Source organism: Emys orbicularis, chromosome 20 (assembly GCF_028017835.1).
Source record: "Emys orbicularis isolate rEmyOrb1 chromosome 20, rEmyOrb1.hap1, whole genome shotgun sequence".
NCBI classification, from domain to species: domain Eukaryota; kingdom Metazoa; phylum Chordata; order Testudines; family Emydidae; genus Emys; species Emys orbicularis.
In genome coordinates this window covers 15,908,675-15,924,211 of record NC_088702.1, presented here as the reverse complement: position 1 = coordinate 15,924,211, position 15,537 = coordinate 15,908,675, and the positions used below count along the sequence as shown (strand labels likewise).

At 46.9% G+C, this 15,537-nt stretch overlaps 1 protein-coding gene across 1 annotated transcript in view; it reads left to right on the top strand.

Annotated features, from left to right (window-relative positions):
* The window catches only part of LOC135892781 (junctional adhesion molecule A-like), an 83,199-nt gene that overhangs the window by 21,597 nt on the left and 46,065 nt on the right, over nucleotides 1-15,537 (top strand). Inside the window, exons 2-3 of the mRNA XM_065420579.1 lie at nucleotides 250-309; nucleotides 8,996-9,109. Coding sequence (XP_065276651.1) covers nucleotides 273-309; nucleotides 8,996-9,109 — 151 coding nt within the window. The 5' untranslated portion in view covers nucleotides 250-272. The remainder of the gene's footprint in view (nucleotides 1-249; nucleotides 310-8,995; nucleotides 9,110-15,537) is intronic.

The window sequence follows — 15,537 nt, the reverse complement described above, 5'->3', positions numbered from 1 at the left end:
AGCTTGAAGCAGTCTGACTAAAACCCCTTTCCTGTAATGGGGTGCAGACCCTTGGCAACTACTGTAAGGCTAAGAGTTCTCCAAGAAAATGAGGTAGAAAAGAATGTTCTTAAGGTGTTGATCCTTCATAGGAGAGCTGAATCTCTGTGGGGTTGAGCTTGGCAGCTGTTCTGCTGTCTCTGGGATCACTTGGGTTCTGTGGTTTCTAAACAAACCTCTCTCCTAATCGTTTTTTTCTCCTTCCCATAGGGTCCTTGATATCAGCCCAGGTGATGGACACACAAACCATTCAAGTGCCTGAGAATGACCGTAAGTGCAGAGTGCTAAATTATATATTCAAAGGCCGGAAGGGTCACCATGATCTAGTCAGACCTCCTTGATAACACACGGCATAGGTCTTCCCTGAATTCATTCCTGTTTGAACTAGAGCAGATCTTCTGAAAAAACGATTGATTTAAAAATTGCCAGTGCTGGAGAAGTTGTTGATTGCTGCCTGTGCAGTCAAGGTGTAGTTCCACCCACTGGCCTTTCCCAGCTGGGGAATGATCTCTGGCTGAGGGTTGGTCTACACTGAAAACTTACATTGGCATAGCAACAGCTCTCAGGGGTATGAAAAATCCACCCCCCGGAGAGACAGCTATGCCAACCTAATCCCCGGTGTAGAGCACTAGGTGAATGAAAAATTATTCCGTTGAGCTAGCGACTGCCTCTCGGGGAGGTGGGTTAACTACAGTGACACGAGAATCCCTCCCTCGCTGTAGTGTCTGTGCTCAAGCGCTCACCCTGACAAACTGCTACTGTGGCCCTGCTTCCTTCCAGCAGAAGTCAGTGTAGTGATCTTTAGGAGCACTGATGGCTCGGAGCTCACAAACTGCAAAGACGGGGTTGGTTCCTGCCAGCTGGTTTGGTTCAGTTGTTTTCAGCTTTGTGAAACGGTCCCTTGTAAAGCACAAGCGGTGTGTGTCTGTCTCTCTCTCTCTCTCATATATATATATATATATATATATATATATATATATATATATATATAAAAATTTTATTTATTTTACTGGTTTAGATGTGATTCTCTTTGCACGTATTGAATGTGATCTAGTCATGACCGCTTGTTCCTAAGATGATGGAAGGTCAGCTCTTCTTCGACTTGGTGTCCGTGTGGATTCCACTGCAGCTGCACGTGCGTCTCGTGGGCATGAGTTCGGTTTCTTTTGAATAGCTGAGCTTGTTGGAGCCACTTATCTTCTTCCCCCCTCCTTCTCACCCCCTTCGTGCTCCTGTTTAAGGGCGTAAAAGGCAGAGCAGACGCAATCCTCCCTCACTTCCCTTTGATGCCCATGGCAGCAAGACGGGACCGAGCGAGCGCCTGGCCCACTGTTTCCCCTAACTGAACACGTTATTTTTTTAAATCAGATTTGTGAAAAAATCTTCATCTTCACACTCCTTTCATGTGGACATTTTAAAAAAAAAAAGTGAGGACCCCCTCATACCTCATGCAAGCTGCCACGTCTCAAGGTGGACTTCAAAATCTGCCTATCCTGTGATGGACTCATGCCTGTCAAGGATGGACACAGTCAAGGCAGCTTCTGCCTATGGGAGAGCCACCTCCCGGATCAGTGCTTTGTGGGCAAGTCCATTTCATCCAGGACCCGCAAATCCAGGGACGCTCTGCTCAGGCGGCGTATGCTGGAGCAGTCCACGTGGGTCACTTCAGACACAGAAGTGACGGCCATTACCAGTGTCAGGCTAGTTAAGCCGGTATCGGCCAGCGCTCTCTTGAGCATAGGTCATGCTCCAGGATTGAGCGCTGGACAGAAGGCGAAGAGAATATCGGCAGAGCTGGCACAAGTGACTTTGATGCCAACCACTTCAATATTGGCAAAGGCCTCTGTACCGAAAGCCGCGGTACTGAGGCTCTTGGCACGGATGGCCCTGGTGTCCGCATCGGTCACTCTGGCGCAGGCTTCCCAGGCAGTAAAGCTGGCATCCGTGCCTGTACATAAAGATGAGACGCACTCGTGGGACTGGACAGAGCCCATATGTAACACCAAACGTGAAGGAAGGTCCCAGAAGGAGGAAACAAAACATCTGTTCAAAGGACCAAGCATCTGAATTGTCTACATAGGCTGTGAATGGCACAGGGAATGAGGGACCCAGCACCAGTCTTGGCACAGGTGTCTGCCCTGGAGTAATCTGGATCACCTCCAGACATCTTCCCTGTGCTGAAGAGACTAATGGAACCAGCCCCAATGGCACATCGCCTGACGGCATTGCTGTTCGAAGAGATACTCCTCCTCACCTAACCCATGTACTCCGCCTTGCTCAAATTGAGTAGAGATCCCCCTCTTCCTTTGGAGTGAGAGCCTGTGACCGGAGTCCCGGGGGGGAGCCAACTGAGGTCACTCAATTAGGGTGAACTGCAGAGAATGGGACAGACAACCCCCAAAGCTGGTGGATATTCCAATACCTAGATTTACCAAACCAGCACAAAACAGGTTCTATAACACCTCACTGGTTACCCAGAAGCCAACAACTCCGTTTCCTTAAAGCAACCCAGCCTTAGGCCTCCACCCAGAGGCGCAAGTCAGATATGATGAGGATTACTGAACATCTTATTCATCATATAAATAAGTTCTACCAATCGCAAAGGATTGGACACATTACCTCCCAGGTTAATGAATATTTCAGATCTTACCCAAATACACGCTTACAGCCAGTTCTTATTAACCAAACAAACCTCTATTAAAAAAGAAAAGAGAGAGAGTGTATTGGTTAAAAGATCAGTATCCAAACAGTCATGAGTACAGTTCTTGAGATTCAGATTCATAGCAGAGATGGTGAGCTTTGTAGTTGCAAAGAGTTCTTTCACAATTTGTGCATAGGTTCTAGTCCAATGTTTATATTCAGGGTGGTCCAGTCAGGACTGGGGTCTGTCTTGGGCTTAAGCTTCCCCTGCATGAAGCATCAAGCAGATCTGAGATTAAAAAAGGATTGGGACCCAAGGCATTTTTACAGTTCGGGGCCCTTAGGTGAACAATAGGCAATCACGGATACTTTGAAGTGGAGCTATTTCCTAAGCATTACAGGTAATTAGCTACATGGATTTACATAAGGCAGTTTATCCATTAGGCAGTCTATCACAAACTTTAAAGTGACATATAGACAGTGACCTTATTTCACCCAAGACTCATCTAAATGTTAATATCCCCTTTTGATCTCTGAATCAATAGCTATAGCAGGGGTTGGCAACCTTTCAGAAGTGGTGTGCCGAGTCTTCATTTATTCACTCTAATTTAAGGTTTCGCGTGCCAGTCATACATTTTAACATTTTTAGAAGGTCTTTTTCTATAAGTCTATAATACATAACTAAACCATTGTTATATATAAAGTAAATAAAGTTTTTAAAATGTTTAAGAAGCTTCATTTAAAATTTAAATTAAAATGCAGAGCCCCCCAGACCAGTGGCCAAGAGCCGAACAGCGTGAGTGCCACTGAAAATCAGCTTGCGTGCCGCCTTTGGCACGCAAGCCATAGGTTGCCTACCCCTCAGCTATAGTGACAGACAGGAACTGACTTGTTTAATGTTAGCCATGTAAACAGATATAAGTAAACATAAAATTAGTATCACCTTTAATTTCTAACAACATAGGCTAGAACTTTGAAATGCAAATCTATCTACCATGGAATGGCCCTAATTACCATTTGCATACTCTTCTAACTCTCTAAAGGTTGGCTTTGGATTATATAGCCTGCAAGCTGCTTAACCCTTTCTGGCCATGTGTCATACTTTGTATAAGATTTGCTGCAGTTCTAGAACAGTGGTAGCAACAATGGTTTACATGGTCATATTTTAATCAGATAATGTCACAGACCCAAAAGAGGTGGCTGGGGAGCCTAGTACCCATACGACGTCACCTTAGCCTTACTGGGGACCATCAGCTCTTGTGTCTGGGAGCAAGATTCCCTCTCCCATGTTTCCAGAAAGGAGGCGATCCCGTTCCCCAGTGGCATCGTTAACCAGGCCACCCACACCAGAACCACACATGGGCCCGCAAGAGCAGGAAGCAAGGGAGGGATCGCAACGACCCCCATCTCCACTCAAGGACAAGGCAGTGACACCAGCCCCGGCCCCAGCGATTGATTTGAATTTAAAACTTTTCAAGACCTCCTTTTCTGCATGCAGAGACCTTGGATACTGGGACTACATTTATACAAGAGAAGTCTTTATTTTGAGCACCATGATGCTGGCCAGAATCACCCTTCCTATTAACAAGGGGCTCCTGGAACTGGCTAAAGGACTGTGGCAAATGCCGGGCACTTTTCCTCCCACTTTGAAAAGGGTGGCGAACAGATACCAGTGCCCCCAAAGGGTTTTGAACGCACTTATGTCCATTCAAATGCAGAGTTCCTGGCTCCTTCAGCACAGGAGAAATCACAGTCCACGAAAGGCATGCCTAATGACAAAGACCCCAAAAGTTGGATCTCCATGGACATACGGCATACTCATCAGCCTCCCTCCAGCTGGCAAATACCAGGCTCTGTTCACCAAATACATCTATCTCAATTGGGAGAGGGTCACTCCCTTCCTATCCAAGATCCCTCAAGATAACAAGGAAGAGTTCAAAGAACTAATCAAGGAAGGCCAGATGGTCGTGAGAGCATTCCTACAGGCGGCCAAGAACGCATCTGGTATGGCCACGGTCGTCACTGAGACAGCCTCGTGGGTACAGGCCACAATAGATGGCCTGCCCTTTAATGGGATGGAGCTCTTCAGGCAGAAAACAAACGAAGTATTCCAGTCCCTCAAGGAAAGCTCTGTGATTCTTAGGGGTTTACACACCTAAAGGAACCCTTACAAGTAGCAGCCCAAGCAGAGGCAGAGGACACCATCCTACTAGTGGGATCGACAGCCAGAGTTACCCACAAAGAGAATCTCAGATACTCCTGGGGACACCCATCACCTCTGTGCACCAGACTCCCTCTGAGGCAGCAGATTTGACAGGAGCATTGGGAGTTGCATTGGAGTCAGTGTGGAGCCTGCGTCCACCTTCAGGAACTGCCTTTCCACTGGGCCTGGGCAGCCATCAGAGCCAATAAATGGACATTAGAAATTGTCCCTGGCTCCCCTATCCATTTCCACGCATTACCCCCTGCCCTATCCTTCTTCAGGGACCCTTGTCATGAGAACCTGTTACAAACAGAAGTGTACTAGTTGCTTCATCTCTTCTATGGCATGTAGGTACCTATGGAGTACTGGGGAAGAGGATTATACGCCTGTTATTTCTTCTTCTGAAGAAGAAAGGAGTTTTCGTCCTATCCAAGCTTCATCCTAGACATGAGAAGATTGGACATATACAACACTGTATCCTATTCAGGATGGTGACATTTGCCTCCATCATCCCATCTCTTGAGGCTCAAGGCTGGTTGGTGGCTCTCTGCTGACATGACATGTACTTCCACGTTGCTATCCATCCAGTTCACAGGAAGCACCTAGGGCTCACAGTGGGGGCCCCATCATTATCAGTGCAACGTTCTGCCCTTTAGACTCTCCGTGGCACGAGTCTTCACAAAGTGCCTCGCGGTAGCAACAGCTCATTCACCTCTACCCTCAGCTCGATGGCTGGATGATCGGGGGCAGATCCCAGGAGGAAATGGCGGAAAGCCTGGACTACACACTATCCCTATTCTCTCAGCTGGGCCTCCTGATGAGCTAGGGGAAAAAATCTCTTATCTCACCACAGGCAATAGAGTTCCCAGGAGCCTTGACTGACTCTGGATCAGTCAGAGTGAGCCTTCCTGGAGACAGGGGTAGTCTTTAGTACTTGGGATAGAATCAAACCAGACTGTGACAATGCGGATGTGTCTGGAGCTGTGGGGACATATGTTAACGTACACATACATGACATCGCTTGCCAGGTTTCACCTGCGGCTGCTCTAGCTCAGGCTCAAGTTGGTCTTTTTCCCCAGTAAAACACCTGATAAACAAGAAGGTTGTGCAACCTTCCTACCTGCTCTCCCGAACTCCACCATGCACATCCTGACTGACCAGACCTGCGACACACTACATCATCAAGCAAAGAGGTGCACACGTGTCTCCCCTATGGGGATGCCTTCAAGCTCTGGACACGGTGCCGCCGACACAGGATAACCCCAATGGCTCTCCATCTCCCAGGAGTAGGCAACAACCTGGTGGGCTTGCTGAGCAGAAAATCCATGGCTAGTCGGGAGTGGTCCCTGCAGAGATCCATGATTGCGCCAAGATTCCACCATTGGGGAACTCCTGTGATAGACCTGTTTGTCACCCAGGAAAACACCAAGAGTCAGCATTTCTGTTCCAAAGTGGGCAGGAGCCTGGCAATATTTCCCAACACTGTTCTTCTGCAATCGAGTCCAGGTATCCTGTTTGCCTTTCCTCTGATTCCCCTGGTCTCGGCATGATTTCCAAAATCAAGAGACAAAGCCACAATCATTTGTGTAGCTCCCAACTGGCCCAGGCAGTTTTGGCCAATGGACCTTTTGCCAGTGTCCATTCAGCCACCAGTCCTGTCCAGACCTGATCTCCCAGCATCCTGGCCAGATACTCTGTCCAGACGTGAAGTCCCTGCACCTGACTGCCCGGATGTTGGCTGGGTGAATGACACAGATGGACTGTCTTAGACAAGTCTAGGAGATCCTGATACAGAACACTGGCTTTTGTCAAGAATTATGCATTGGACTTAGCTGCCAGGGCAGATGTAAAGTTTGGGAGAGCAGTATTACAATCCCTATTTGACTGATGCGGTTGGCTCTCTTCGTTCCCACTATCCAGAGGGGACACTGATGGCCAGTCACCTACAGTGGAATCGACACCGACAGATACTTTTAGAAAACAGTCTGGTTCCTTACTCTGCAGTAACTGTGGTTCTTCGAGATGTTGCAGTCAGGGCGGATCCCACGAGCCACCTTCCATTGCCAGTTTCGGAGTCATCAGCTAATTCATAGATTCTAGGACTAGAAGGGACCACGAGAGGGCTTTGAGTTGTGAGGAAGCTGAAGGTCATGCGTGGCCCTTGTTAAATGATGTCGAAGGCTGAAATGTCGTTGCCTTGGTAACGTTCTTCAGGTTGCTCAGTGCTTCAGTCCTTGGAGCTTCAGTGTAACCAGTACTAACAGCAGATAATGCTCATTCAGCGGACCACGGCCTGACTTTGGTTCACAGCCTCTGGTTCAGGACACAGATCTTGCACCAGGCCCAGTGCTCCAGGCTCTCTCTGTCTACTACAGCCCTGAACAGATACTGCTATTCAAAATATCTGAACTCGTGCACATGAGACACATGTGCACCTTCTGTGGGATCCACACTGACTAAATCTCGAAGAATCACAGCTACTGTAGGGTAAGAAACTGTTCCCTCCAGTAGTAAATACACTTGGAGTCTTTCTGCACTCAAAGCAATACTATAGTAGTTTTGGTGAGTATTGAATCTTTGAAATTCAAGTACTTCTTGTTCCAGAGATTCCAGTGTCCATGTCTCAGATGAAATGTAGTTGAAAGTTTGGGGCTTAATAGCTGTTGTATCAGAGCATAAAGATGAGGTTCAGGGTGGAGATAATGACTGAGCCCTAACAAGAAGACTGAATTAGTACAGAATCGGGAATGGCCTCTGGCAAGTTGAACTACTAAATCTAGGGTAAAACTTTCAAACAAGTGCCTAAGCGGCCAGATTGTCAAATGTATTTAGGTGCTTATTGATAGGTGCCTAGTGGGTGTTCAAAAGCACCTAGGTGGGCTAGAAATATAACTCCCATTGCTTTCACTTTTACAAATCCCAATAGGTGCCTCCCTGCATCTTTAGGTACCTAAATACCTTTGAAAATCTGGCCCCAAGTGACTTGAAAATTTTACCCCTGGGTTTTTTTTTTTTTTTTTTTTTTTTTAAATGTCAGTTGCCCGTGATAACTCCATCTCTAGTCTCCCAGGCATTCAAGAAGGAGCGAAATGTAGCTCCACTCTCCTTCGGGCTGTCACTATGATGTCAGTTTTCTAATTTATTGTTAATTTTGGATTGACACTTACAGGAACACTGATTTGTAATCTAGTAAATCTCAATGAGTTCCCAGTAGATTCAGATACAATTCTTGTCCCTGCTAGTTTCTGCAGCTTCACAATTAATTTCCTATTTTAAGCTTTCATAAGTGAATTTCTGCCCCTTTGCTGATTGAAAGACCCACATAAACTGACCAGACAAGGCAGCATTGAAACGGACTATACCCAAAGTGCTGCCAAATGCACAAAGTGAACGAAAAAGCTCGTTAATGTTTTTGTTCCAGTGATTTTAGTATTGCATGTCAGCACTAGGCTGCATTTTCAGACCCATGTGACTTTAAGATGGTAGCCCTCAAGAAATGGTAGATTTCTACGGCCAGAAGGGACCATTAGATCATCTAGTCTGACCTCCTGCATCACACAGACCAGATAATTTCACCCACTTACCCTTATATTGAGCCCAATCACTTGTTTGGCATCTCTTCCAGCAAGGCAGCCAGGCCGGATTTGAAGGCATCAAGAGTTGAGGAATCCATCGCTTCCCTGGATGGTTCCAATGGTTAATCACTCTTTTAAAAACAATACAATATTGTGAACAGGTCTGGCTTTTTCCAGCCATTGGTGGTTCTTCTGCCTTTCTGTACCCAAGAGCCCTTTAGTGTATTTTTTCCCCTCCGAGAACGTACTTGTATGCCATAATCATGTTAGCTGGCAATCTTCTTTTCAATGAACTAAACAGCTCTCTAAGCCTCTCACTGTTAGGCATTTTTTCCAGCCCTTGGGATTCAGGAAGGATGATCCCTTCACACTACGTTGTAATTGGTCCTGGGTATAAATGAAAATCTGGCTCCCAGTCCATTTTAAAACAAATATGTTCGTGGCTTAGCTCTGCCAAGTGTTTACAAATAGGATCTTATTACATGACATTACCTTTGGGGTGCAGTGCAAATGCTGTCTTATTGCTGTTTCTTTCCAGCAATTGATATACCCTGTACTGCGTACGTATCGCAAAGCGGAACACCCAGGGTCGAGTGGCAGTTTGAAAAGGGCCGTTCAATAGTGCTGTTCTACTATGATTCGAAATTCACAGGTACGTGAGTCCATTGTACGGAATGTCTGAGGGCCCCTTTACGGTCTCTGGGCCAGGTGTTGGATAAGCACAGGTTATACCAGCTGGTTGCAGCATCTGAGGCAGGGTGGATTGCTTTAAATCAGAGTGCTTTAAATGATTGATTTTTATCTTGTTTTGCATTTGTGGTGGCTTTAGCATGGGTTGATGGGTTCACTTGCACCCACAGATAGCATGAAACCAAGGGTGCAAAAACAGAAATACCCGATGTGAATGGGAGGCCCCAGTGGGCAGAGGGGAAGGGGGGGAAATATTTTTGAGTGAGCCTGCCCTGCACCCTTCCTGCAACATCAGCTTCTGCATCCCCCGTTCCGGGTGTTGCGACCTGGTGCATGGGGTAGTGGTACCACTCAGGTTTTGCCTTGTCTAATGGAGGGGCCAAACCTGAGTGGTTCTACTACCCCATGCACCAGGTCACAATGCCTGGAGCAGGAAGCCGGGCCCTGCCTTGCAAGACATGAGCCATCGCTGTAGGTAGGGTTGCCAGGTTCACCAGCTTGCACTCCTCATGAGGGAGGCTGGACAAAACTTTACAAACCACATCTCCGCTGGCCTGGCACACACACTGCTCCTGGCACGTTGGGTGGAAGGTCTCCCCAGCCTTATAATAAAATCCCAGGTAGACACATCCACATTGGGACATAGGGATGCACTCATCACCACTGAGCACAAAGCCCTCATCACACACGCAGCCGTCCCAGCACTGGGCCGAGCACTGAACTGGGGCATAGAGGCTGCTACAGGTCGACTGGCAGCCCCGGGCGTAGACCTCACGGTGGCTGTTTTGGGCACAGGAGAGACCTGTCATTGAAACAACAAGACGGTAGCATCCCATAAAAGAAAACTAGCTGGATTCTGAACTATGTAACAACGTAAGGGCTGGAGAAGGGAGCCTGATGACAGCCCTGGAGAATGGAGTCTGTTGGGTGCAGTATGGGAAGCTGCCAGGCAAGCTTCCTTCATACTGTGCCTTGCCAGTATGTTGTTGCAGGACCCCTTGTCAGAGGAAAGTTCAGTCTCCATGGCCCCTTCAGCTCTTGGCCTCTTCTGACACTGGCAACTCCAGATATTAGCATGAGCTCTGTGACAGGCTCATTTGTACAATAAGGACCTGCATGAGACCCACACACTCATGAAATACAGGCCCCATATCCCTGGACAACCCACACTGAGTCAACTTCTACCCCTAGGCAGGGCCTGGATTGGAATTTGCACCCTCCAGGGGACAGGCCCTGAATTCCAATTCCCTGCTCCTGAGCCAGTCAGTTCCCCTGTCTTGGGATCAGATCAGAATTGGTGCCCCCTAGAGGGGAAAAGCCCCATATCCTCTCCCATGCCCACCCTGACCTGGCCAGTCCCCCTACCCTGGGGCTGGATCAAAGCCTGCACCCCCTAGGGGAGAAACATCTCGTATCCCCTTCCCTGAACACCAACCAACTTGGCTTTCCCTTGAGCAAAGACCCTGTTTTCTTTCCCTCGTACATTAACTTTCATCCCAGAAGGCGGTCCCAAGCTGCTTCCACTTACTGCAGAAGGAGTTGGTCCTCCAGGCATATATAGTGACCCCGGTGGCCTGGCAGGCTGCAGTATAGCTGGTGATAAGCTGGCATATCACGGCTTGTTGGCCTTTGAAGAAGCAATAGTCGTACACGCAGTCTTGGAAGTAGCCCTGCAGAACCCCGCCCCTCTAAAGAACTTTACAGGTAGAGCTGATTGAAAACAAACCCCAAATGGTGAATTTTGAATTCATTTTCATTCTGTTCGTTTTTTATTTTCCTTTTAAAAAAACATTTTTAAACTATGTTTCAGTTTCCCATTTGCAGGTTAAGTAGTTTTTGAAAATGAAATTTTATTGATTCCAAAACCAAAAAATTTTCAATTTGGGAAATTTTTTTAGTCATAAAAAAATCCCACCGTTTTTTCTTCAGGGTGACTGATTACAATTGCCAATACAAACCTATCCATCTATTACATCCATTTAATCTCTCCATCCATTTTAGCCACGTATCCTCCACTTAATCTATTTAATCACCCAATCCATCTAATTGATCTACCCATCTATTAAATCTGTTTAATCTCCCTATCCATCTAATCCATCCTCCTAACAATATATTGAGTCTCTCCCTTTCTCTAATCTAATCTAATCTGGCTCCCTCCCCTGCCGGAGCTGCTCCCTAACGGCTCCAACCAACGCAGCCGCTCCGTCCCCTCCCCCTCCCAGAGGAGCCATTAGTGCTCACAGTAAGATGACATTTTTCTGGCTGTGGTAGATAGTAAGTGTGATAATTGGTAAACACAGTACTTACATTGCATTTACATTCATCTCCCAAAAGACCTCTTCCCAAGAATTCACACATACACATTGCCCATTATACAGTACCTTGGTCTCATTATCCAATTTATCCCACATACACGATCCCAGCGATATATCTTTGGTACAGGGCTCTGGGGCAATAGGTAAGGACAAACATACCCACTTTTGAGGAGTCCATTCGGTTCAACCTCTGGTGTCCAATAGCTTCCCTCCCTCCCCAGCCCACTGGCTCGAGATCCGGGGTAGCAAGAAAGATCCCATGTGCAATATGGGGAGTGGACTAACTTTCCATATCCTTGCTTCCAGAGACTGTTGGGGTGCAATTTTACCAACAATTTCTCTAATTAAAAGGTCTGGCCTTACCATGCTAGAAACATACTGCATCCATTCATATTGATAAGTATCAATGATCTTTTTCTTTGCTTTAGAAGTGTATTAAAACCTTAGTGTTTCCCGCTATTACCCAAAACATTTCGTGATCCAAGGTGGACAAAGCAAGTATCTGCATTTCAGTACATCCCATGGCTATAGCAGTATGGTTTTCAATTTCCATCTGTTTCCTATACAGCAGCCAGGTGATGGCATTGAGCCACATATTCCATCTAGCTTTCAAATTACCCAGACTTATTTGGACTAGATCCACATTAGCATGTATTTGTTTCTGTATCAGGCTGTCCTGTAGCTGGGACAGAGAGCTTAATTTATTCTTAATTACCTCCAGGTTCAGTATTCATAATTCCTACTCCAAAACCAATCCCTCCTAATATTGTGTCTGCTACCTGAGGATGTTTCCCTGTTAACAGACTGGCATTCCTTGACCTCCACCCTTCTGCAACATTGGCTTCTGAAAATATAGTTAAACTACTGCATTAAAAGCATTTTTCAATACATAACAATGCTAGCAACAAGACAAACAACACAACACAAAACACAAGTTTTGTTACGACAGTAGATCCATGGTATTCTGGGTTGCTCTTCAGTTGGTACCAGCTTTTTGTGATTTTCTGAAAGACAAAAACACCATGTTTCTACCCCTTTTGGGGTGGCAGATTATTGCTTAAAATATCCCTTTCTTTTACAAATAGCCTTGCTGATTTCAGGCAAAACAGAGGAATTACCCCCATATTTTCCTGTGTTTTTGTTCTATAGGCAGGCCAGGTTTCAATGTCTTTTACCTTTTAAGGGTTTAGGGGAAATTATCCCACTGTTCAGTCATTAAATTCAGGAGGTGGTGTACCTCAGTTTCCCTTCTTATCCAGAAGACCAAGTTGATAATGGTTTTTCTGCTGTGCTAAGCTTTACATTTATTCACAGGTAATAGTTGAGAAGCATCATTACCCTATGACCTTAAAGGGGTACTTATTAACATTACATTTATCCCAATGTTTAATATTAACATCAAATCTATTAAAAGTATCTTGTTATACCATGAATTATATCCTTGGGCTTTTGGTGAATTAAAAGGTAGGGGTGTCATGTATATAAGCAGAACACTTTTGTATTTGTCTTCAGATTTCAGCACTGCATACTGCATTTTTCTATTTAGGGTTAACCTGTCCCCCTCTTATTCTTAGGTTTGACTCCTTCCACCTTCCTCTGGAGGGTCATAATTTGAGTCTTTTGGTTTCAGGTAGTTTGTTTGCTGACCAGATATGTCCTTTATCTGTGGCTCCTTTGTGCTGCCAATTATGGGCAGTTCTCTCCTTCCTCTATCAGTTAGGTAATTTGCATATAGTAATTTTTACATGTATATTTTACCTCTACCTATATATATATATCCTTCAAGGCCAGGAGGTGGACAAACTCCTATATCCTTCAGAGTTTGCCTGGTTGGCAAAATAGAAGTGCCAAGCCTTCTAGAGCTGGCGGTGTGCACGCCAGTTTTCACAATAACCACAACATATGCCAATATTCCCCCTTTCACAATTCTCCACCATAATGTTATACTTAGAAAACGATGTTAAGCAAATCCAATTTCCCCATAAGAATTAATGTAAATGGGGGGGTTAGGTTCCAGGGAAATTTTTTTCACCAGACAAAAAACTATATTTTATCTATCTATCTATATACACACACACAGAGTATAAGTTTTAAAGAAACAATTTAATACTGTACACAGCAATGATGATTATGAAGCTTGGTTGAGGTGGTGAAGTTAAAGGGTGGAAGAGGGTGGGCTATTTCCTGGGGAATACCTTACTGCTAAATGATTAACTAGCATTCGGCTGAGCCCTCAAGGGTTAACACGTTGTTGTTAACGTAGCCCCACACTCTACAAGGCAGCACGAATAGAGGGAGGGGAGACAGCGTGGCAGACAGAGACCGAGACACACACCCTGTGTGAGTGGGAGAGAGAGAGAGATGTGCATAGCCCCTCTTAAGTATGCTGACCCCACTCTAAGTACAAAAATCAGGAAGTTGAGACAGCAGCTGCGGTTAGCAAGCTCTCTCCATCCTGAGCCCGGTCCTGTCCCCACCCTGCTCTATATGCAGAAGGGGTAACCGGGGTGCAAGAGTAGGGGGGAGGGAGACACCCTGACATTAGCTCCCCTCCTTCCCACTCCCCTGCACAGCAAGCAGGAGGCTCCCAGGAGCAGCTCCAAGGCAGAGGGCAGGAGCAGCACATGGCAGTGGCGGGAGGGACAGCTGAACTGCCGGCAGTTGGTAGCCTGCTGGGAAGCTGCTACACAGGGAACTTAAGGGAACGGGGAGCTGATAGGGGGGCTGCCGGTCCACCCTGGTTCCAAGCCCCCACCAGCCAGCTGCAACGAGCTGCTCTTCCTGCAAGCAGTGGACAAAGCAGGTGGCTGCCAAAGGTTATACGGGAGCATTGTACAACTTGAAACGAGCATGTTCCCTAATTGATCAGCAACGTAACAATGAAACAACATTAACTGGGATAACTTGAAGTGAGGAGTTACTATATTGCCATTGGCAATTGACAATGGTCTGAGTCAACATGGCTGATGAGAGCAGGGTGTGGAGGAAGTGAACTTATAGGAGTTAATACCCCCAGCAGGGGGCGGTACCTTGTAATATATCCACTTCTTGAAGCACCCACAGCTCTGCAGCGCCACGCAGCCCTGGCCATCGAAGTCCTCCATCACTAAACCATACACAGCTGCCCACTCCAGAATTTGGGTTTCAACTTGGAACACGTCCCCTTGTCTGCAGCTCTAACCACTAGACCAAATGTCCCTCCAAGAGTCAGAAAGAAAACCCCAGAGTCCTGACTCCCAGCCCTTCTGTGACTAAGCAACTAGATCCTAATCCCTTCCCAGAGCTGGCAGTACAACCCAGGAAACCTGATTGCAAGCCCTCCAGCTCTGATTGGCTAGATCCTGGCTCCCAGCCCTGCCTGCTCTAACCCAGTAGACCCCACGTCCCTCCCTGAACCATGACTAGAACCCAGGAGTTTTGGCTCCCAATTCCCCCGAACAACACTATTGTAAGTGATACCTGCACCTTCTCTTCCGGTGGTGCCTTAATTTAAGAAGCTTTCTCTCACCCCCATCTGCACGTTCCCTCTGATCTTCTCCTGCAGGTGCCAGCTGCCCCAGTAACTCACACTACGAGCTCTGTGGGAGCGGCTGCCCTGCCACCTGCCACAGCCTTTAGGGGCCTGATGGCTGTGACGCCCCCTGTGCCGAAGGTTGTTTCTGTGACGCCGGGTTCCTCCTGAGCAGAGACTGGTGTGTCCCCGTCGTGCAGTATGTCTGTGTGCACCAGGGCAGGTACTACAGGAAGGGAGAGGAGTTCTACCCCAGCGCCTCCTGCCAGGAACGGTGCCGGTGCAAACACAGCGGGGTCGTTGAGTGCCAGGAGGCCTCCTGCGGAGCCAATGTGCAGTGCAGGGTGGAGAATGGAATCCTAGGCTGCCACGCCACATGCTTTGGCAAATGTGTAGCATCTGGTGACCCTCACTATCTGACCTTTGACGGACGGGCCTTTGATTTCCAGGGCACTTGCACTTACAGCTTGGCCAGAGTCTGTAGTAGTGAAGCTGGGCTGGCAAACTTCTCTGTGGTGGTAGAAAATGAGAGCTACAGCTGTGATGGGTTGGATCACAGAAACC